A 25,701-nucleotide genomic window follows, 5' to 3' on the forward strand; every position below is an offset into this window, starting at 1 on the left:
TGACCGGGAACACAGAGCGCCATTCACGGGTAGCGCAACGGAGTGCGGAAATATCATAAAATTCAACGGACAAAGCGGACCAACGAGAGAGCGAGTTGAGGGATAAGTGCGCGTTTTACCTGTGTGCGCGGATTTGACGGTGCGTAAGCGCGTTGCAAGGACAGGAGATTTCACGCACACACACACACACCGGAGCGGAGCTACTCCATAGCATCTAACAGGGGTATTTTTAGAAAATAAAGAATTACAAGCTCCCTCCTCCTATCTATAGTGTGATAAAGGAAAACCAAATCAGTTCCTGACAGCAGTTCAGACCCTCAACACCTATCTACCCCTACCAGCCTACTCTACAACCTCAGCATCCAACTAGTGATAAGTACAGCTAAGTTATATCTTTGTAACTAAACTACCAACCTAGTGATAAAAACAGTGTTGGCTGTTAGGCTAGAAAGCCTCAAGTGACAAATCATTATCCTATTGCTTTATAACTTTGTGTCCCGCCGTTGAACCGTTGACCCGATGGAACAGCCGCAAGCGCCAGGAGGCGATCAAGCCCCAGGATGGCTCCAGGATGACCCTCAGCCGGCTCCAGCCGAGTACCGCAAGCTGATGCTGAGTAACCTGCCAGAGTATAGAGGACCGCCCAAGCAATCCTGGAGTTCACATATCCGCAGACTCAAGATGTCATGGGCGGCTTACCGCGTGCCACCCCATGACTCCCTCAACCGCCGCAATGCCCTCTTACTGTCACTAGTAGGGCAAGCGGCGGAAATGGCCTCCCATCTGTTTGGCGAGGCAGGCCAAGCCTTGACCTACGAACAGGTCAAGGCCGAGTGTGAAATGTTATTTCGTCCTGCTTTTGAATCCCAAACGCTTAAACAAGCGTTTAGGGATTACAAGCAACACTCGACAGAACCTATACAAGCATACATATCAACCAAGTGTGCCTTGTATAGGGACGCCTACAGCCATGAGGATCTCGAGTTGTTGGTGGACGAATTAAATCGTGGCATTCGTAACGCTAATGTGAAACGTGAAATGATGAGTCATGAGATCACGAGTGTACCTGAGTACACTCGTAGAGCCATGTTTACCGTCACCATGATTACCAAGCAGCTGAAGGAGGGTGTGTGCCTAGTGGACTCTACCGACGAGCTTACTGGATCGGCCAGCATCCAGTTGCCCCAATATGACGAGTCGGAGCCAATGGAGATTGGCGCCTTGGCTCCGGGTCTCCACCAGATGGGGAAGGTCGCTCCAGATGACAAGGTTCCAGGTCGCTGCTTCCGCTGCCAGGGGAGAGGTCACCGAGCTCGAGACTGCCCGACGCCTATGGAAGTTAGCCTAGAGGAGAGACGCACCCAGCCACGCCGTGACCGTTCTGCCAAGTGCGAGCGTTGCCACTATGACGGTCACACGGCGGCCGAGTGCAGAGCTGACTGGGCCCAGGTAGCCAGCCGCAGGCGCACCGCCGATAAGGGTGCCCCTCCAGGGAAGCCCAGCCGAGTGGCCCATATGGAAGGGAGCGCGCCCCCAGCACCACCGCAGCAAGCAGCCGCCCCCAAAGCAGTGGACCGAGCCGACGGGATGCCGCAGTTTGGGACCGTTCCAGCTAGGATCAACGTACTGGGCGGCGCGGCTGAACCCAACCGGGTTGGCCTGGGCTTCAGTCTAAACCACCTGGGGCCGGAGTTGGTGCAACCCTACAACATCACCGAGCCAGAAGTCCTGAGGCCCCAGCCTTTTAGCCTCAACATGATGGAGCCTGCTCGGCCGAGCCTACCCAGCAAGAGTGGAGGGGCGCTACCCAGCGTCACTGAGACGGTGTACGGGGAGGCCCTGGCGGCCGCTGAACGAGAGAGGCAGGAGGCGCTAGCCAGCGCATCAACATCGATGTATGGGGCGCCATCCGGCGCCGCCACCTGTGATGACTGGGGGGTGCTATCCAGCGCCTCCCACCTGGTGCCTGGGGCGACAACCGTTGCCGCCACCGAGATACCTGGATCCTGGAACGAGCCAGCCTCCAACCTGGTGCCTGGGGCGACAACCGTCGCCGCCACCGAGAGACCTGGATCCTGGAACGAGCCAGCAGTCCCAGAGGAAGGGGTGACCCCCGTCACCCCCAGCCAGCCAGCGCCACCAGCCTGCAGGGAGAGCCCAACTACATGCCATCCAGAGCCCCCTGCCAGCCGAAGGAACCCAGCTGCCCAGCACCCCCAGTCGAGCCAGGATAAGTTAAATTTGATAAATGTGTTGTATCCAAGCCATTGTAAAACCCCAGCCTTGCCTGTGCCCCCTGCACCAGAGGCTGGGGAGATTGAAATTTGGGAAAATAAGGACTTGCCTGTGCCACATGCACCTGAGTTCCTAGGGCAGGGGAGGGACGTGAGTAAGGGCGAGTCTGTGCCACGCGCACTTCAGCCCCATGCCACTGGGCATGCCTTGGACAAGGGAAGGGACCACTTGGGGCTAGGGGAGCCGACACCCAGGCAAGTGCCAGTCGCTTGCCAGTCTGTCATTGGGGAGGGTATCGGGGTGCCCCGGCCACACAAAGATAACGCTCAATGGAAACTTGTATCTAGCCAGGAGCAGCCCAGCCGTGTCCAGCCCCAAGAAGCAGCCGTGACCCGAGCCGAAGATCCCCAGCCGCGTGTGCGAGGTAGATGGCTGCCTGGAAGCTTCTCCCACTGGTGGATGGTCCTGTGGGGCCTCCTGCTGGCAGCCGTGTGGCCTACAACCAGCTACGTCCTGGTGGGATGGGACTGCGCCAACCCCACCCACGTCACAGCCTACAATAAAGAAAAGATGTGCAACACGGAACCTCTACACCAGGAGGTGCCCCTGGGCCATGAAGTACACGTCCTGCAGCAAGTCAAGGTGAGGGAAACAACAGGATACAGTTGCCAGCTCACTGTGTCCCAGTGGACATTCAGGTGTGGGGTATGGGGTCACCTCAAAGTGACCTCGGTCCCCACCCTCATGAGGCCAACCAAGATAGATCCAGAAACGTGCCGAGACCTGGCCAGGAACCGAGTCTACACGCTGCCAGGCAAGACCCAGCCACTGACGTTCCAGCTGAACCATCCCCTGTTCTTCACCCTCGATATGGTGGGCGCCCTCGTCAACAGCCCCGAGGGGGTGGGTTGTGAAGGGGAGGACGTCCACTTCGAGGGCCAGCTGTACCGCAATGAATTAGTGCTCCAGGAGCGACGGCTGCTGGTTAAGGAAGAGACCTACGTAGTAGAGGATGGACGGGTGGAGTCCCAATCTGACCACCTGACCTTGGAGTGTCCCCATTCAGAGCTGTCTTGCATCACTGGGGAAGCAACCTACGTGTGGGACCACCTGGGGAGAGATTGCCCCTTGAGGCTGATCCGCAGCCTCCAGCCCAGCCTAGTGATGGATGCGTTCCTGGTTGACCATCAGGCCCAGTTTTTCATCAACATGACCAACCCCACCTCAATAGTGAACTGCGACTTTGAGGCCCATGCCACCAACCACCCAGCATTGTTCGTGGCAGCTGACCCAGCCGCGGCAGCGCTACCCAGAGTATCGGCCAGGGATGTTGATGTCCCCCTGCAGGCCCAGATACATGCAGGTTATATTGGATTTACTCTGGAGACACGCATGAAAAGCACAGCAGCAGAAGAAGTAGCGGCCAACTGCTGGAAGCTCCAGCAACTAGACCCGGCCCACCCGGTGCGTGTCCAGGGGAGCACGTTCTCGGTGCTGAGGGGAGATGTCCTGCTCCAGCTGACCTGCCAACGCAACAAATATGTTGTCCATGAACACAAGGAGTGTTGGGACAAAGTGCCAGTAGAGCCCACAGGGTTTGTAGACGCCGTGACACGAGTGTATAGCGGCCACGCCACCAAGATTCCCTGCTCCTCCACATACCCCCTGACTGTGCACGCGGAGGAAGGCTGGATAGAGTTAACCCCCGCTCCTAAGAAGAGGCCGCCCCCGCTGGATACGCCTAAGCAGCTGCTGACAGAACCCTTGGATGACTTCAGTTCAGGGGGTTTGTATTCGCAGGCTGAGTTGAACGACTGGCAGCAACTGCTGGCGTTCCCAGCATATAAAAGCGCCATGCTGACCGGCCTGTCCTATGGCTCATGCGTTCAGCAAGGTAGCTGTTCGGCCACAGGTGACCATGGGATAGTGCCCTACAACATCGACCGACTGGCGGAGGAAGGAGAGGCCGCCCTGGATGTCTGGGCTGGGTTTAGACAAGCTATTCACGAGTGGGGAGATGGCGCAGCCATACTGTGCTTGCTGTTGTTAATCCTCAAACTGCTGGGGGATCTGACCATCATTTCTCTGGCAGCAGCACAAGGAGGTGTACGGGCAGCCCTGAATGCGATGTCACAAGTGTTCCTGTACCATCCAACTTTGTACAGGAAGGCCTTGGCCAGAGCCCGGCTCACCCATGCCAAGTCCCGGGACTTTTCAGTAGACTGGGATGCCATTCCCATCGGCCGGGAAGCAGCCGAGGAAATGGTGTCCATGCAATCAGCCGATAGCGGGCATGACCGCCCAGGCAGGCCAGGACCGCCCTCTGGAAGACCCCGCGGCCCCTCGGGAGGTCAGGCTGCCGCCCAGACGGTCAACTTGGCAGCCAGTGCCCCAGCCGCTGCCAACAACAACCAGCATGCCCCACTGCTGACTGTCCCAGCAACAACTGTGCCACCCGCCAACCTGACACCTGCCGGCGCTGAACAACGTGTCCAACCAAAGCCAGCCTCTGCCTTCTATCCCACGTTGGGAGCCCATCAACCCTGAGAAACACTCACCACTAGGATTCCATTGAATCATTATCGTTTGTATATATCTTAGCCCTAAGGAGCGGACGGAAGGCCTCAACCACTGTCGGAAGTCTGGTAGGGAAACCCTCTCCCAGCCTTCCGAGGGGAGAGTTGTGGTATTCGGCAACCGTGAGCCATGCCTATGGCACCCCTGACCGGGGTTCGGTGGAGGGTCAATGGCCCTCCCCCGAGTCCTGGGGAAGGGGTCTGACGACCCCCTCCCTATGCCTAAAATTAATGATTGAATCTGCCAAGTTTATTATGGTTAACTGTATTGTTAATTCCCCCCCACCCTTTCCAGGGATGGGGGATCATTATTGCCCAAACTGACTATTGTATATGTATCATAATGCTTTTATGTTATGATTATTTATTCCTATCTGTGTAGTTATTGTTTGTTGTATATAGCTTTAGTACCCTTTAGACCTGCACTAAAGTGACAACTGAAATAGATGTTGATTATTATTTGGTGAATGCTAGAGAAGCGTAGCTTCTCTATAGTAAGGTGTCCACGTCTGTCACACTGCCGTAATCTAATTGAACTCCGGTGTCTGCCATTTATCCTCGGCGGATACCACACATACTGCAAAATCATTGAAGAAAAATAATTAAAGAAAAGCCTTACTCTTTATTCCTGGTTTAACAAAAAACAATCAAATTATTTTTTGCAATATTAATTTTTTTTATTAGTATGCTTATTTTAAAAGTTGAATATGAGAATAAGTATATTACATATTTTTTTACCTTCATTTAATTTTTTATTTTAGTAAATTGTCTCTTTATTGGCGACAATGTCTGTTGAGCCATGAAATTTATTAAAAACACTTTTTCCTATTTTATGTCTTTAAAATGTATATTTTTTTAGAGTTTTTCATCATTTCTCTTCTCATAAGACTAATAGCTACTGTTTTAGTTCAATTTCTTACACAAATTATCAATTTAAATAAAAAAATGTTTTTAGACATTTTTTCGGAATTATTCGACAGGAATGGCGGTTCTGCCTACTTTTTATAATTGCTTCATATTTGAACTCTTGTTACATTATTTTAGGTTGGCAGTTCTTTAATTATTTCTTGTTAAAATCATGAAAATATGAAGTTTTTGATAAATAGCTTAAGATTGAAATTTCGAGATCAATTTTCATTGTAGAGAGGTCTAATTTTCACTAAAAGGTCTACATTTAAGCCGGTAACAACTTCAAGGTAACCGCAAATTGATATAGTAAAGATTTAAAAATTCATGTTTTTTTGGGCCAGTCTAACCCCCTTTCTGGACGTCTAAGAAGATGAGCATATGATTAGTACCTGATTAGCTACAAATCCTCCATTAAAAACATTATTCCCAAGAATAGGCTTAGCTCCATCCTAAAAATAACTGATTAAATTTTTTTTACGCGAAGCTATTCACATTTGGGTCCGGTTGCCGTCCGTATATGCGTCATTCGCACATAAATCTTTTTTATATTAGCAAAATCGCTCTGAGATGGGTTTTTAATAAATGCCGCGTTTTTTCGACAATTTTTTAGACATTGATTGATTGAACGAAGACGATGGGAGAGTATACAACATAAGAATTCAAAATTTTGAAATTATTATAGCCATTTGTATAATGTCTAATACAACTTAAATCCATTTTCGCTGCATATTTATATTATTAGATATTATACAAATGGCTAAAATGATAACTTTAAAGTTTTGATTTCTTAATTTGTATACTCTGTTAAAATCGTACGGGGCATTGATCTTCAAGATGAAATAAGGTTTAAAATAGAGTATACAACTTATGGATTCAAAATTTTAAAATTATTATTTTGGCCATTTGTATAATGTCTAATACAGATCTAAAAAGATGCATTAATAAATATGCAGCGAAAATGGATTTAAGTTGTAATAGACATTATACAAATGGCTAAAATATTAATTTTAAAAGAAGGTGTATCAACTTTTTTTTTATAGCTAGCCGGTTCTTTTAGTAAGTAGTAGATGTAAAATTTTTCATAGAATTCAGATATGCAATCATTTTTTTTTTGTAGACCTCTTATTTTTTAAGTAATTTAAGTTTAAAAAAAAAAATTAAGTCGATTTTAAGGTACTAAAATGCAACAAAAAAAAAAGAAAGAAAATGGCCATTATGAACAAAAATAGTAAGATCTTTAATTTGACACCTTACTTTTTCAATTCTGTAATATTTTTCTGATTCTAAAGGTATATATGAACCCATGTTTTTTATGTCTGTTTGAGAAAATATTTAGGTCTAAAGTTTTTATTAAACCGAGGTTACAAAATTTTTTTCAATAATTACTCAACAGAATTTTAAAAGTAAGGTGTCAAATTAAAGATCTTACTATTTTTGTTCTTACTGGCCATTTTCTTCTTTTATTTTGTTGTGTTTTAGTACCTTAAAACCGACTTAATTATTTTTTAAAAAAACTTAAATTACTTAAAAAATAAGAGGTCTACAAAAAAACCGATTGCATATCTGAATTCTATAAAAATTTTTACATCTACTACTTACTAAAAGAACCGGCTAGCTATAAAAAAAAAAGTTGATACACCTTCTTTTGAATTCTTATGTTGTATACTCTCCCATAGTCTTCGTTCAATCAATCAATGTCTAAAAAATGGTCGAAAAAACGCGGCATTTATTAAAAACCCATCTCTATTTCATCAGTGGCATAAAAATAATCCTATTATATAAAGTAGTAAGATTTTTGGGTCTGAGGCAAAGGATCTCGTTAACCGCTAAACTGATATTTTTCTTTTTTGACAGGGAAAAAATTATACACACCAGAAAAAAATTACTTTTTCTCTCATAAGGTTAAATTGAAATGGAGGTGAATTCCCCCCCCCCTCCCCCTAAACTTAAGTGGCACTGCATAAAAAATAAATTGGAATAAAGGTACTAAGAAAGAGAGGGAATGTCTGATTGAGCCAATAAGAGAATCGCATCGGTACATACATTTAATTTCATTGGTTGAAATTTTGTACACAAATTGTTACGAATGCATGTTTTTTTTTTCATTTCATACATAGATAAAAGTCAGCTGTAAACAGTATATTTTCTTAGTAGAAAGCTTTGCGGAATCAGAATTAATTGCCCAAATATTTCGTTTAAATTTGAAAGCTTCGGAACGAGGTGGATTCTTTAAAAAAAGTTAGACTGGCTACTCGCTGGTGAGGCAAAATTATTTTTATGAAAAATCCTCCAAAATCGAATAAAAAAAATTACAAAAATTAAATAAAATCTTAAAAGGGTTATTAACATATAATTTTGTTTAATTTTTATAGATTTTTAATGTGCTTTTGGATGATTTTTCACAAAATAATTTTGCCTCACTATCGAGTAGCGAGTCTATAATTTTTTAAGAATCCACATCAGCTTGAGTCGAAAGTAAACAATACTTTTATCTGCTAGAATTGTTCCTTCTTAGATTTGACGAAAAAAGGGTTCAGAATATGCTTCTATTCTTCTATTTCTATTTAAATTGGATACCGCGATTAAAATACATATAACCATTATGATAATGATTTGAGCGTAGCTGGACAAAGTGTCCAAAAAATCAGCCATGTGAGTCATAAAAATGACGGAGGTGAGAGGAGAAATGGGAAGGGAAACCCCTATTTTTTCCGACACTTTGTCCAGCTACACTCGAGCATACCTGAACAAGAGCAGCTGAGAAGTAGCACGCATCAAAAACATTATTTCTAAACAAAAAAATATAAATTGTTATAATAAATTAATTTTCTTAGCAATAACTAAATAAAATGAAAAATCTTAGCTTTTCATATATGGTGCATTATTTGCCAAATGTACCACTTTTCTGCACTACCTCTCCGATTTTGTTAATACTCTATATTTTGGTCCGTTGGGTGATTCAAGGATGCTGGATGGCCAAAAAAAAGTTTCAGAGTCCCTGGATGTCTAGATATCTGGCTATCTATGAAGGTAGGTAACAAAAATTTAAAAAACACCCATTTTTTCACAATTTTAAAAATTAATTTTTTCATCAATCTTACATCCAACCTATACATTTTATATACCAAAATGATCGTTTATTCATGTAAAAAGCGCACATAATGATATTTTGGCCAAAACTCTAATTTTACAGGGTGTCTAACAAAAAGTGTATTTTGGATATCTAGCGTAATACCCAAAATACCTGTCCGAAAAAAATCATTTTTTTTGGCTTTAATCCTGTGTTTTATCTGTGGGCATATGTGGTATATAACGGTTCGGAGGACCCGGGACTATAAGGTTGTCAAATTTCATTTTGGGACACCCTGTAAATGTGATTTTTGTGTCTGTAGAGCTAAAACTTGGTCCAAATTGGCTATTTTTTTTCAAATTACTCTAATATGTGTTTTAGTATGTTTGGCCATAGTGTTTTCTGACCAGATCAATATTTTCCTATTTTTTGGACACCCTGTATTTTCAAAAAAAGAGAAAAAATTTTTTTTTTTTTTTTTTAATTTTTTTTCAATTTTTAAGTTACTTAAAACTGTCATATAGATACAGATTTTGACTAATAACAATAATATTTACCTATTTTACAAATTTTTACACTTTTGGGACACCCTGTGCATGTTTTTAAAAAATGATGGTTTTTGCCCATTTTTGGGAGGAAGAAGTCGTTTTAGGGCCATAAACTATTTCTTCATTTTTGTAGATCTTTTCAAGATACATCATTTGTTATTTATGCAAAAAGCACAAAAACTGAACCGTTTTGCCATTATTCACCTCCCAAGCCGGAATTTTTTACGTTTTTTGCCGTTCCCGAGGTTCTAAGGTGCATTTGAGGTAGGAAAACGTTGATTTTTCAAGATAACTGTGAAATACTTTTATTTCGGCATTTTAATTTACTAAATTTCATGTGAAGTAAAAATTTTTGTATATCCAACCGATTTTTGTCAAAAGGAATTTCAAATGCACATGGTTTATGTTTCTTTTATTACTTATGTTATAGCAATTATTTATATTATATTCACTTCATTTTCTTGTTTTAACAATTGAAATCCATCTCGACGAAAAACGGTTAGCTGCACAAAAAATTTTACTTCACATGAAATTTAGTAAATTAAAATGCCTAAATAAAAGTATTTCACAGTTATCTTGAAAAATCAACGTCTTCCTACCTCAAATGCCCATTAGAACCTCGGGAACGGCAAAAAACGTAAAAAATTCCGCCTTTGGCAGTGAAGAACGGCAAAACGGTTCGGTTTTTGTGCTTTTTGCATAAATAACAAATGATGTATCTTGAAAAGTTCTACAAAACTAAAGAAATAGTCTATGGCCCTAAAACGACTCCTTCCTCCCAAAAATGGGCAAACACCATCATTTTTTAAAAACATGCACAGGGTGTCCCAAAAGTGTAAAAATTTGTAAAATAGGTAAATATTATTGTTATTAGTCAAAATCTGTATCTATATGACAGTTTTAAGTAACTTAAAAATAGAAAAAAATTTAAAAAAAAACAAAATTTTTTTTCTCTTTTTTTGAAAATACAGGGTGTCCAAAAATAGGAAAATATGGATCTGGTCAGAAAACACTATGGCCAAACATACTAAAACACATATTAGAGTAATTTGAAAAAAAATAGCCAATTTGGATCAAGTTTTAGCTCTACAGACACAAAAATCACATTTACAGGGTGTCCCAAAATGAAATTTGACAACCTTATAGTCCCGGGTCCTCCGAACCGTTATATACCACATATGCCCACAAATAAAACACAGGATTAAAGCCAAAAAAAATGATTTTTTTCGGACAGGTGTTTTGGGTATTACGCTAGATATCCAAAATACACTTTTTGTTAGACACCCTGTAAAATTAGAGTTTTGGCCAAAATATCATTATGTGCGCTTTTTACATGAATAAATGATCATTTTGGTGTATAAAATGTATAGGTTGGATGTAAGATTGATGAAAAAATTAATTTTTAAAATTGTGAAAAAATTGGTGTTTTTTAAATTTTTGTTACCTACCTTCATAGATAGCTAGATATCCAGACATCCAGGGACTCTGAAACTTTTTTTTGGCCATCCAGCATCCTTGAATCACCCAACGGACCAAAATATAGAGTATTAACAAAATCGGAGAGATAGTGCAGAAAAGTGGTACATTTGGCAAATAATGCACCATATGTATGTATGTTATAGTTGCGTAATACATATTCTTATTCATAACCACTGAATCGATTTGGTTGTTCATTACATTGAAGCTTCAAATAGGTCAATGGAAAGTTTTTAACTATTTTGGGAGAGGGTACTGCCACCCTCTGAAGATAAATCGCTTCCTAGAAAAAAATTCCTCTTCCAATTTTTTTTATTTTTAAAAATAGAATTAAATCCTAGAGCAATACAAAGGAAATTGTTAAACATCTTTATAAAAAGGACGGACATACAGACAAGATATAATTATAAGGAGGATAAGCTACTAAATTTAAATACACGGATTATAGAAAGAGAACAAAGTAGAGGGTTTATCGTATTTTCACAGTAGCTTTCTTCTGTTTCTAGCCACTTCAGGGGGATCTAATAACATTGAGTGGTCAATTGCCTAACCCTGCGGGGGCAATCATTGACATTTACCTAACCTTACCCAAAATAACCTATCAAAAGGTACTGTGAAAATATGACAAAACCCGCTTCTTCATATTCTTTCCATGATCCAAAATCACTAGTATCACGCACCTGACGGCCGAGTTAGCCCCATTACATATCTGAATTCCAATATCTGACTGTTTTATCAGGTTTTCTGTTATCTGTACTTTGCCTTTACCACTGAATAAAAAATTCCTATTATAATCCTTATATAAAAGTAATAGGATCTGTGTGTGTCTATCTGTTCCAAACTATCTCGCTATCTACTGAACCAATATGGTTCTGCTTTACAGTGTAGCTTCTAATAGGTAATGGAAAGGGTTATTACTATTTTCATTTGATATTTATTACTTTCGGCACTAGAAAAAAAATTACCCTCTCCAAAATTAAAAAAAACAAAAGTTCAAAATAGGAGGTGGTCGCCTCAAACCCCGCCCCCCCCCCCAAAAAAAAACAATACCAGTCTCTAGGGGCATAGCCGATAGTTTTACATAATATAAGCTGAATGCCTGTCTCTTTGTCTTTGTTCCTTAAGATATCTAAAACTGACAAATTTGGGATAAGTGTAATGGACAGCCCACTGTCACCTCTCTCTCTGGCTATATTATCAGATAAATGTTAACATATTCGCCCACCGTTAACGAGATCTTGTTGGACATACATACATACTCTAGAATATAGTAATAAACTGCGAACCAAAAAAATAAGCAAATCTGAATTTTCAGAATAGCAGCCTTGTTATTCATTTTGGATAATTTAACTGTAAATATGAAATGTAGATCTTTCTTTTGGTTACAAGTTTCCACCGTTAATTTTTATATTTATCAGCACCAATGAAGCACAAGATCTCAAAAACAGCATTTGAGGGAAATACTGGTGAACCAAAAAGATATGCAAATCCAAAACAAATCAAAAAGAAATTCGACCCCTATCACTTTAGATGACAGTTGCTGACCCTCAGTCTTATGGATGAAGCTAAATTCATGTTAAAGATAAAAATTACTCTCAAAAGCATACAAAAATGTATCTTGATGTGTTAAAAAAATCTTTTTTAAAATCTTGATTTAGAGGATAATGGCCTTAAAGATGCTCGTACTGGTGAAAATGTTGAGCCAAATGTTATCAAAGTGCATGCGTATGATGACAACTTATATATTGAACTATGGTCCAATTTTTGTATTCATAGCAATCTCCAATGGAGCCTAACAACAAGAAATATAAACATCTTCTAAAAACTACAGTAATTACCTTATGAATTGGAGTAATTAAAATTGCAATTTATTTCTTTTTTAATACTGCTTGGCTGGAGGCTGCTATGAATACAAAAATTGGACCATAGTTCAATATGTAAATTGTCATCATGGGCCGGGCATGCACTTTGATAACATTTGGCTCACCATTACTACCCATCTAAAAGGCCATCATCCTCAAAATCAAGATTTTAAAATCAAAAACATCACAAAACATTTTTGTATACTTTTGAGGATAATTTTTATCTTTAACATGTATTTAGCTTCATCTATAAGACTGGAGGTCAGCAACTGTCCTCTAAAGTGATAGGGGTCGAATTTCTTTTTTTCTAATATTTCTTATTTAGAAAAATTATTAATTTCTACCTTATACTATATTTCATAATAACTAATGCATAAATCCCTTTAAAAATCACTAATTTATCAGAATCATACTTTAAAATAGAAGAAAAGTGAGAAAAAAATCACTTTTCCGTTGATTTGTTTTAGATTTGCATATCTTTTTGGTTCACCAGTTTTTCCCCAAAATGCTGTTTTTGAGATCTTGTGCATCATTGGTGCTGATTAATAAAAAATTAACGGTGGAAACATGTAACCAAAGATGCATCTACATTTCATATTTACAGTAAAATCATCCTAAATGAATAATAAAGCTGCTATTCTAAAAAATTTAGATTTGCCTATTTATTGGTTCGCAGTTTATTTATCGGGTATAGTCCCTTTCATAACATCGCACCTTATGGGGCGATTCTTCGTATTTTTCTCCTATTTCTAGCCCGTGCGGGGGGGTTCTAACTCTGCGGGGCCAATTACCTAACCCAATATAACCTAACCTACTTTAAAATAACCTATAAAAAGCAATTTTAAAAATACGACGAATCGCCCCTTATGGGGCGATATTACGAAAGGGACTATTCCCTATTTATCTTTAATATTTGAATATTTTACCTATTAATGATTGCAGGAATTAATGTTTTGTTATTTGTTTCATCTTTTCCTGAAAAAAAATAATTTTCAATGTTTTCTATCATCTAGATACTCTTTCTTTAAGGGGGTAAGAAGGGGGCAGAAAATAGCCGCAAAAAACTTCCCAATAAAGGAAAACTTAATCAGTTCTGTTGATACCGAAATCTCAAGAATCAGACAAAAAAACCTTACTACTTTATGTAAAAGGATATATTTTCTAGCAATAAGCTTTCTAGGCTTAGGGTTGTAGGATTTCGGCTGCAGCTTAGTGTTGCATTGAGTGGCTCTTGCTTAGGTTGGATTTAGCTGAGTTTGGTTAAGCGTTGGAAAGTGTCATGTGTGACGTCATGAAAATACGTATAATTCCATCTAATTTTTCGGGATTTCCTTTCCCACTTCTCCTCTCGTTCCTCTTTATTAGACTTTTTTTTATGACGTCACCCATGACACTTTCCAGCGCTTTGAAAGATTGATCAGCTTTCCTTAAGCCATGCAGTTTTTTTACGATTGCAGCTTACTTACAGCTAAGGGGAGGGACGTAGTCGCGGCTGAGTGAGGCCTAGGGTGGCAATATAGAAATTGGCCGGCTGTTTTTTTGGTTCTCATTTATTTTTCTCGGAAATATTTCTTCCAAATCATGAGATAAACAAATAATTAGATTTAGTTTCTTTTTTATTTCACAATGCTACAAGCTCAGCCACCTATTTTATAATAACAACTTGCCATAATATAACAATCAAATCAGAAAAATAAAACTTACTATTCAGATCATGTAAAGAAAACGAAGTAGCAGGTTTCGTAGCATTTTCACAGTAGCTTTTAATAAGTTATTCTGAGTTAGGTTAGGTAAATGTTAATGGTTGTTCCGTAGGGTTAGAGCCCCATAACAACAAAAGAAAAGCTACTGTGAAAATAAGTCGTTTTCTTTCCATGATCCAACCTTTCTTACCTAACAATCGATTGGAGCAAATTGAAAAACTGTTTCTAAAACAAAAATATATCATTTAATTTTAAAATATTTTATATGATATAGGAAATTTCTAAAATTGTGTACAACAATATTTTAAAATTTATATATCAATACTTTTAAACTTAAATCTGTACAAACGTATATAAAAACAGGGATGACAACAACCATGAACTCGAAGTTAGGAAATAAGAAAAAAGGACATACGAACAATAGCTCTTGTACAATGTCAGATCTTAATTAGATAATATTATTTTGTCTAAACAAAATTGAACAATTTGTTGCAAATTGCGAAAGTACAGGATACTGTATAAGGACATACTTTCCTTTAATTACAGAGATGTTTTGCTTATAATATTGGCAGTTGTTGGCCTATGAATCATCATTCCAAAACTATATAAATAGGATAATTATATCAAACAAAAAGTTGCTGTAAAAAATGAAAAATATCAGTATGTTTTAAATGAAGGTACGGACTTTCTGGTAACAAAGATTGAGTTGCTACGCTTCCTAAATCGTACCTAACTATTACAGAAATCATTAAGCAAAGTTTGAAATCGAGAGGACAATTCTAACATGTGTACATTAACGAAAAGACCTATACGATACGGATGGACTGACCTTAATAAAGGAAAACTTCCTTATAAAAAAGTTAATATTAACTAAATCTAAACTAAATCTCGGATAACGAACTTGAAAAGAATTTGAAGAAACAAAAATCTTCGTATTTTTTTCAAGTCATTATTGATAATCATTTCTAAAAGTGAAGCTTCTCTATTTAATAAGGTTCTGTACGTCCGTCCGTATGTAACAATTAGCTTTTTCGTCAGTTTAGGAATGTTAGAATTGCCCTTTCGATTTCAAACTTTTAGGGATGGTTCTTTTAACAATAAGGTACGACTTAGAAGGCATATAGCTAGTCTATAATCTTTACCAGAAAGTCTGTTCGTCCATTCAAAACATGCTTATTTTCCACTTTTTACCAAAAAAATTGTATAATATAATTATCCTATTTATTTTATTTTTGGAAAAATGATTCCTAAGGTAACCAGGTACAATATTTTAAGCAAAACATCTCTATAATCAAGTCATTAAAATGTAAATACATCCTTAAACATAATTCTGTATTCATAATTTTTGCAATAAGTTCATATACAATTTCTAATTTACTTAGATAATATTATGCTTATTAAGTTTTGACACAATTCAATTGTTTATGTTCGTTTGTTTTACCTTTTGATTTCATTGCCTCTTTTTTATGAATGTTGTCATCCTTGTTTAATATTATCTTCAGTATAATTATGCACAAAAAATGCAACGTGCAAAAAATCATGAAAAAGATTTCAGCTGTATCCAAAAAGCAGATTATTTTTATTTTTAAATCAATTTGGGGTCGAATGGGACAAAAAAAAGTTAACAGAGACCTAAGGACAACAATTATCGATAAATTGAGAATAACCCCAACGCTGATAAATGGAATTATTTAAATATATTTTTTGATAAGTTTGGGTGCATTTAAAATTAAGTACCAAAATCTATATTTATAAGACCAATGTAATTTACAGTTCAATGTCTCCTCCCTCCTGTTAAATAAAGATATTTAGATACGAGTTTAATTTCAACCAGACCTTTAAAAAAACATTTGTTTTAAACAAAATTGGTTTCGTTTTTGTACAACAAATCATTATAAAAATCATTATCATAATAAAAAATTATTCAATAATTTACAGCTTTTAAAAAAATTCCCTTGAAAAAAACCCAGAAATATCACTTTTAAATCATTTTAAATTTTAAATATCTATTCCACTGTGTGTCGTAACTTCAGGGAGGGAGGGGACATTGGGCTGTTCATTGTACTAGTTGCAAAGTTTTATAATAACGTTTTCTTATTTGTGGGCTTAACAACTTTGGGGACTTTTTTTTAAAATTTTGATTGGTTGGTTCATTTATTTGTATAATCAAACGTCCCAACAACCAATCTAAATAAGAGGTAATTTTGTGTACATCAATTTATTGACCATTATCTTATCCCTTAAGATCTATGCGTTACTTCCAAGATTTGATTATTATACCTGTCACATGTTACGTCTGAAGAATATAAAGCCAGACCTCCCGCCACACTGAAAATATATTTGGATCAAACATTGGATCGTGGAAAGAAAACGAAGTAGCAGGTTTCGTCCTAAGCCTTTCTCCTATTTCTAGCCCCTGCGGGGCAATCTTAACATTTACCTAACCTAACCTAAAATAATCAAAATTGTGAAAATACGACGCAACCTGCTACTCCGTTTTCTTTCCATGATCCAAAATCTCTAATAATAAATAATTTATGATGATAGCAAGAAATGATCCTAAATATTTAATCTTCAAATAGGGGCAATGGAAACTTTTTTTCCAGCGTGGCTTTCAAACCGATTAGTATCCACCGGTTCGCAGCTATGCTGAAAAATCATGTATATCATCGTATTGCAGACAATTTTCCAAGAATATTAAAAAAAACTTAAAAGGATAACAGTTTTGTTAACCCCGAGGGGCAAACGGTTTTAAGCTTGTAATTTTTTATTTTAATATCCGCGGAAAGCTATCTATATTACGATGCGATAAATAACCAATAACTGCTTTCATTTTATGTAAAAAAACATAATCTTTTCTATAATTTACAGAATTGTTGCATAAAAATAAATCGACAAAACTGACTTTGAATTATAACCTTTCATAATTTATGTAAATTAACTAAATTGTTTTTAGTAACTTTACAATTTTGATTACTTATTTTAAAAATATTTTAAAAGCCTAGGACCCTGAAACTTAAAGGGGGTAATTTTTTCCCCGCGTATTTTCCATAAAGCTGTAGCTGTGTGTAACCTTTTAGTCAAATGCTCTAATTTTATTTTTATGAACAGTTTGACTTAATAAGGTTACATCCAACTTTACGGAAATTATGCGAAAAAAATTAATCACCCTTGTAAGAAAGGGGGATAAGAATGAAGTAGGTTGTGGAGAAATTTGGGGTATAGTCCCTTTCGTAACATCGCAACTTATGGGGCGATTCTTCGTATTTTTCACAGTAGCTTTTCTCCTATTTCTAGCCCCTGTGGGGGGCTCTAACCCTGCGGGGCAAATTACCTAACCCTGTGGGGCAATCACCTAACCCAATATAACCTAACCTAACATAAAATGACCTATAAAAAGCCATTTTAAAAATACGACGAATCGCCCCTTATGGGACGATGTTACGAAAGGGACTATTCCCGAAATTTTCACTTAGATTTGTTTGTCAGAATCCTGGTCCCTTGTCTCTGTATTTATCAGGGATCTTAAAGGGTTAAGAAAATGGCCGATAAATTGATGTGTACATCCTCAATGATGATACTCAAAATATTTCCTTTTGTAGATTACAATTAGTGGTTGAAACGTTGGGGAACTGTTTAATAAAGAGCCCAATGTACACTCCCTCCCTCGTATTTATGGATACCTGTAAAAATAATTATTTAATATTCTTGCTACTGAACTTGTGATAGTACAGGCTGGGTGTAATTCTGGAAGGTCACTGGATACCTACAAACATTGTAATTGTAGAGTATGTTTTATAAGAATATTTTAATTTTGTACTATTATACAAAGGATCTAAAGAGATAAAACAATAGTCGATAAATTTAAGTTCACTCCTAATGATGATACACAAATTTACCCCTACTGTAGATTACAATAAGTGGTTGAAACGTTTAGACACTAAAATTTATGAACAAATTCTATGAAAGTCCCCAAAGTTGTTGAGCCAACGAAGAAGAAAAAGTTATCATAAAACTTAAGGGTAGTGCAACAAAGAAAATCCTATGTCCCCTCCCTCCCTGCGCATTAATACCTGTAAACCATGGAAATAAGAACCAAGTATAGTAATATCACTACTCTCTCCTTGTAATGATACACCTAGATAGATAATATGTATAGATAGATATCAGGATAGATAGACAGATATCTAGGTACCAAGTATAGTAATATCACTACTCTCTCCTTGTAATGATACACCTAGATAGATAATATGTATAGATAGATATCAGGATAGATAGACAGATATCTAGGTATCAAGTATAGTAATATCACTACTCTCTCCTTGTAATGATACACCTAGATAGATAATATGTATAGATAGATATCAGGATAGATAGACAGATATCTAGGTATCAAGTATAGTAATATCACTACTCTCTCCTTGTAATGATACACCTAGATAGATAATATGTATAGATAGATATCAGGATAGATAGACAGATATCTAGGTATCAAGTATAGTAATATCACTACTCTCTCCTTGTAATGATACACCTAGATAGATAATATGTATAGATAGATATCAGGATAGATAGACAGATATCTAGGTATCAATATCACTACTCTCTCCTTGTAATGATACACCTAGATAGATAATATGTATAGACAGATATCAGGATAGATAGACAGATATCTAGGTATCAATATCACTACTCTCCCCTTGTAATGATACACCTAGATAGATAATATGTATAGATAGATATCAGGATAGATAGACAGATATCTAGGTATCAAGTATAGTAATATCACTACTCTCTCCTTGTAATGATACACCTAGATAGATAATATGTATAGACAGATATCAGGATAGATAGACAGATATCTAGGTATCAAGTATAGTAATATCACTACTCTCCCCTTGTAATGATACACCTAGATAGATAATATGTATAGACAGATATCAGGATAGATAGACAGATATCTAGGTATCAATATCACTACTCTCCCCTTGTAATGATACACCTAGATAGATAATATGTATAGATAGATATCAGGATAGATAGACAGATATCTAGGTATCAAGTATAGTAATATCACTACTCTCCCCTTGTAATGATACACCTAGATAGATAATATGTATAGACAGATATCAGGATAGATAGACAGATATCTAGGTATCAATATCACTACTCTCCCCTTGTAATGATACACCTAGATAGATAATATGTATAGATAGATATCAGGATAGATAGACAGATATCTAGGTATCAAGTATAGTAATATCACTACTCTCCCCTTGTAATGATACACCTAGATAGATAATATGTATAGACAGATATCAGGATAGATAGACAGATATCTAGGTATCAATATCACTACTCTCCCCTTGTAATGATACACCTAGATAGATAATATGTATAGACAGATATCTAGGTATATAAAAATAAGAACCAGGAATAGTTATATTATCTGTCTATAATGCACTAGCAAAATGGGGATAGATGTCACTGCTTTTGGCCTACCTATTCTATTGACCTACCTATTCTATTGACCTCAGAAATACCCGATACCCCATCTCTTTTCTAAGAGGTTTCTTTCCCTCTACTATGACGTCAATAGAATAGGTAAGCAAAAAGCGGTGACATCTATCCCCATTTTCCTAGGGCACTAAACACAGCTACGATAGATATATAGTTAAAAAAGAACTATAGGTGAAAAAAAACTTTTATTTCACCTGATCCATCCAGCTGACTAATTTCACAGTTTTCTATTGTAACCTTAAACAATAAGTCAGGATAAAGGGATAATACAATGGCCAACATATTAATGTACTAAACAGATGATGTCGATACACAATATACTTCGAAAAAAAATTCAGTTTAAGACGCAATACTTAGTAATAATGACGTTGTTTTTATTTGTCCCCCCTCTCCTTAAACAATATTTTATTTATCAAGGATACTAACTTCTAAATGCAATTCCGCCCCTAGTAGTCTTTTTTTCAGTGTCTATTTTTCTTGGGAGGGTGGAGGTACCTTTTTTCAAATAGTTGTAAGCCTTCTCAAGTCATATTGACATCCTAATATGCAATTATACCTTGGAAGATTTTTGTGCAGAAATACTTGACAAACCACCACCTAAACAAAGTAAATTTGCTTGTTAAAAATGATTAATAACAAGCTAAACTTTTTTGTTGAAATAACAGTATAATCGTTTACATTAATAATTGGATTTAAGTATTCTTAATTTTGAGTAAAAAACAGTAATTATATTGTATTTTCATGGTGTAAGTATTCTAACTGTCGTAGTTTTGTTTATTTGTTACCTTAAAGGAGGTTATGTTAGCTAATTTTGAGTCCTAGGTAACCCTTCAGGCTTAGGGCAACCCACAGGTGATATGCCCTTATTCTATCATAAAAGATAATAATACTACCTATAAATAATGAATTCTTGATATTAAGACAAGAGTTATGGGCTGTGATACCATTGGCCCCCTCACATCTATCTACCACACAAAATCTAGAAAAAGAAGATTTAGGTATTGGGATTCTTCCGACACATCACAAAACAATAATTAATATAAAAGCACACAATATTCTTACTGTTAGATACTAGCGGCTGCGCCCCTATCGGTCCTTTAGTTATTGAAATCTTAAGCTACAGATAAGAAATTACTACTTTATTAATGGAATAAAAAATATTATTTTTATTTTTAAATATCAGTTAAAAATCTTTTTTTTTTAAATTCCTCTTACTTTTTTCTTTGAAAGTAAAAAAGCTACCTTAGAATAAGATAAGGTGGTGGATAGCTGCTGGAAAAAGATCCACAAATCTGGGAGTTGGTATACACAGGATCAACATCTGGACAATCTGATCCTTCCAGAATACAATCCTAGATATATATTCTAGTTATATTAATATAAATGTATTTTGTAAATATGGGATTAACATCAGGACAATCTGATCCTTCCAGAATACAATCCTAGATACATATGGAGATGCGATCCTCAATTTTCAAATTCTTTGAACGTACATATGAGACTTTTACAGAAATGCTTCGCATCCACAACTATCTATCTATGCTTGATATAAAATCAACACTATATAGATCATATTATGAACCTTTGATTGACACGTGCCCTGCAATTAACTAGTAGCACTCAGGGGCAAGACACAATTACTTTAGCTAGGCCCAAGGCATTATTTGTATCAATTTATGCATTCATAGGCCTGTCTCTACCTATATGACACCATATATGGGTAACGAAAGCCTATTCATGGTAATCTGTATGTGATTTGCTAATAGTATATGTTTATTAAAGATACTATGTTTATAGTTAATGTAATCATATAAACAACCAGTACATATATGTATGCCTACAACCATGCCTGATTTACGTCACATATTAACACACAGATATTTAATTGCACAGACAAACACTAAAATCCTGGTCCAGAGCTAATGTTATAGCATGTACCTCTTGAATTTATTCAGTTATTTACTAACTCTCCTACCATCAACTTCTCTTTCTGGCTTTAAAAGGTAATGACTTAGTTGTTTGGCATGCATTGTAGTTTAAATTTAGGCCCCTTAGTACTTAGCATGAATTGAGCTCAGGCCTTATGTTAGAACTCTAACACTTAGCACAATTCACTGCTTGGGACTTAGGGCACATTTCTGTCCTACTCTACTTATAATTTTAACACTTATCCTGTAAATATTTCCATACTTAACTTATGCACTTGTGATATAAATACACTTTATAAAAACGTTTTCCTTCCTTAATACTTAATATACTTATATGATTCTGATCGAATATCAAAACCAACCATTTATTCTTAGGTTAAAGCAACATAATACTTCGCGTGGGTCTTTTGTTGAGCTTCCACCAGCTCAACCAAATTCGTATTATACTTGTGGGAATAGAGGGTTAAGCATTCTAAACAAGCGAACCGACGATGAGAATGTCTATGTGTATTGCATTAAAATTAGGTTTTAGTAGTACTCATAGAAGAGCGGTCTCCATACCTAAATATGGACAAACGCCCCATTCGCACACACAATGGTGCAACTTACCGGTTGTATCTTAGAAAAATTTTACTTCATTAATTTTTTTTCTTTTTTTTCCTTACCGTACCCGAACCGCCTAAGGCAGGTATTTTTACCAAAATCGAATAATTGTAGCTATGGCAAAATCGGATTTACCAAAACCTGTGATACTATTTGAGAGCAAGGTTAGGACTATGAGGCGTTTGAAGAGATAGGGACTGAAAGGCACGACACAAATGCAATTGAGAGCCTCGTGTACGAGCAGTTGCACTAGCTGACACTCTAGAGGCCCTAGAGAATGCTAGCATATTTGTGGCCATTGGTCGCCGCCCTATAAGGACACTCGCACTGGTTGACACTCTAGAGGCCCTAGAGAATACCAGCACACCGGCACCTCCATGTCCGCCTCTCTTTAGTAAAACACTTGGGTTGGAATAATCTATGATTGAGCTATGTGCAAAATTTTGATTTTTGGACTTAGTCAGAATTTTGAAACTTAGGAGTTGTGCTAGGTGGCGGAGTATATATATAAATCTTCGGACTTAGTATGATTTTTACTTATTCGAAAATTCTCTAAGTGTTGAAATACTTGAATCTTTGATACTTAAACCAGAACTTATTAAGAATCAAGCATGGAGTAACTTTTCATTTATAAGCTATCAAAATACTATTTGTAAAGGACCATTTTGAACTGCCTTATTAAATGAAAACTTAGGAGCAAATCCTATAGAACACGGGAAACGCTGTTAGTTGGGATACATATTGTCTTTGGAGCCATGTTTCTGAAACAATATGCCGAAAGCAGTTAGTACTCTTGAGTCGTAGTAAAGGGCCAAAAGATTATTACAAACTTGTAGCATTTATACTCAAGTTAAATTGTACTAATACTTTGGTGCCGTTAGAACCGATTTTCTGAGATTTGCACTTACTTATACATGCCTAGGACTTATATTCTTAATGCAATTCTGATTTATACGCGGATGTATCAAAATAACTATAGCCTCTAAAAATTTTGAGTTAAACAAAATATTTCAAAGTCTCAGAGATATTCTCAACATCGATCGGTTGGAATGATATAAGTGTAGACAAATTGCTGTATGCAATCAGAGAAATAACTCCAGAGACTTTCTGAGACTCTGAGCAAAATATTCCACTTTTGGACTTAGCACCGTTTCTATTTCTTTTGTTACAGAGAGAATCTCGAATTTCTGGACTTATAGTAATTTTTATGAAATTGGGAACTTGGTTGGAAATTTACCAAAATTCGGACTTGTAATAATTACGATTCTTCCAACTAGATTAACAAATTTCATTTTCCACACTTAAAAGAAAATTTTGTCTTAGAGTATTTTTGTCTTAGCCAAAATATTCCAATTATGGACTTAGAGAGATTCTACTTCTTTTGGTGAAGGATAATTCTAACACTCTAATACTTTATAATTTTAAAATCCTTAACTTAGCGAGATTTGCATTTAGTCAAAATATTCCAATAGTGGACTTAGAGTGATTCTATTTCTTTTGACTTATAGGCAATCTCTAAAGTAGCTTTGTGAATGAACTGTTAGGAAATTTCATCTCGGACAAAATATTCCACGTCTGGACTTAGAGTAATTCTATTTCTTTTGTCTCAAGAAAAAATTCACTAATTTTGTACTTAGCATAATTTCATTGAAAGGTTATGGACTTAGTCAAAATTCACTAACTTTGTACTTAGTATAATTTCAATAAGAAAAAAAATTTTTTTTTGACTTAGTCAAAATTTGCTAATTTTTGTACTTAAGATATTTTTAGATTTTTTTTTCCCAAGCCAAAATTTATTGATTTTGTACTTAGAATAATTTCATTAGAAACTTTTTGGACTTAGTCAAAATTTTCCAACTTTGGACTTAGAGTGATTCTATTTTATTTTGACTTAGAAAGTTTTTAATTCAATCTTAACTTAGAAATTTTTTGTATGTTCTTTACAAACATATACTTAAATACAATAAACAATTCACTCAACAATAAGTAGGACATGAAAACTAAATTTTTACTTGCTTTGCTAATGCTAAAATTTCTATTTCATGTGCCGCCAGAATTCAACAGACAACTTGAGAAGAGTTATAAACCATCAATCATTAGTGATAGTGAATATTAGTGATTTAAAAGTATAGTCAACAACCTAAGCCCTATATGTAATTTAAAAGCACACTTATAAGAGACAAAGTTCTAGTAACCAAACGCAGCAAAAGGTTGCAGCAGCCTATCTTGGGAGTCTTGGGACGTCTCTAAAAGAAGTAGCAAGTAATATTGGAAGTACTCTACTGTCTTTATAAACATCCGGATTAAAACAAAGAAAGAATATTTTCTTTTTACACCATTGAGAAAATTTAATTTTACTTAGGATTATTAGCATAAAGTCTATAACCAAGTAAGATAAAGTGTGTACATATAGTTCATAATCTTTATAATCTAAAATTGTTACTTTTTAGAAAAAAAAAGGTGCACTAATTCAGCTAATTTGATTTTCAATAATATTTGACCAAGCAATAACACCAACCTTGTAGTCTACTTTAAAGAGTTTGATTGACAACTTCCAGCGTATAGATTGATCACCTTGCGTAGGATATCACACTTCAGTAAGACACATAGAATATTGTGTTCTCACTAATTAAGTGGAGCACATCCGGTCTATAATAACCTTGAAAACAAACTGATTATATTCATATATATAGGACAATCTAAATTGAGTCTCAATAATATAGTTATAAGGATTGAAATCACAAGTGAAGCCCCATAATAATTCGCGAATAATACTTAGTAGGATTGGTAGGCATACCCTAATACAACTATAAGTATTGGGTGCGAGATCTTTGATATTCAGGCAAACAGTTGCAATACTATTAGAATATAGACGATCCTTTGGGAGTGAACCTTAGTAAGTTATATTCATAAAGCCTTACAGGAATAAGCAGATTGTAAGCTACATATCCTTAGAGTGAAGTAAGAATTCAACAAGGATTATAAATTGCTGTTTTTCTCAACAATAACATTTGCTAGGAAAAGTCGACGCCTAAGCAAATAACAGTTAATTTGTGATAGTATATTAGCATACCCAAATTAACTTCGCTGCAAACTTTAACATTCTATCTAACTTTATAGCTAATTTGTATAGCTAGCCAACCCACATTAGCTTTGTAAGCAAATATAGAATAAATCTAAGTAAAAGTGTTTCTACAGTTGAGCTTAATTAAGGATAAGAGTGCATTAGCGCACACTCCAGAATAAGATTCCAAGCTCACACGCAAGCATT

At 36.7% G+C, this 25,701-nt stretch overlaps 1 protein-coding gene across 1 annotated transcript in view; it reads right to left on the minus strand.

Annotated features, from left to right (window-relative positions):
• The window catches only part of LOC145330211 (uncharacterized), a 55,359-nt gene that overhangs the window by 6,328 nt on the left and 23,330 nt on the right, over positions 1–25,701 (minus strand). Inside the window, exons 13-24 of the mRNA XM_080174817.1 lie at positions 21,142–21,251; positions 20,793–20,878; positions 20,456–20,496; positions 20,094–20,136; positions 18,453–18,517; positions 18,063–18,145; positions 16,660–16,707; positions 14,570–14,604; positions 13,603–13,651; positions 11,495–11,584; positions 8,464–8,509; positions 6,110–6,169 (exon numbers count right to left, since the gene is read on the minus strand). Coding sequence (XP_080030943.1) covers positions 6,110–6,169; positions 8,464–8,509; positions 11,495–11,584; positions 13,603–13,651; positions 14,570–14,604; positions 16,660–16,707; positions 18,063–18,145; positions 18,453–18,517; positions 20,094–20,136; positions 20,456–20,496; positions 20,793–20,878; positions 21,142–21,251 — 756 coding nt within the window. The remainder of the gene's footprint in view (positions 1–6,109; positions 6,170–8,463; positions 8,510–11,494; positions 11,585–13,602; positions 13,652–14,569; positions 14,605–16,659; positions 16,708–18,062; positions 18,146–18,452; positions 18,518–20,093; positions 20,137–20,455; positions 20,497–20,792; positions 20,879–21,141; positions 21,252–25,701) is intronic.

The sequence above is a fragment of the Acartia tonsa genome, chromosome 10 (genome assembly GCF_053477335.1).
Source record: "Acartia tonsa isolate MP-2025a chromosome 10, ASM5347733v1, whole genome shotgun sequence".
In the NCBI taxonomy this organism is placed as follows: domain Eukaryota; kingdom Metazoa; phylum Arthropoda; class Copepoda; order Calanoida; family Acartiidae; genus Acartia; species Acartia tonsa.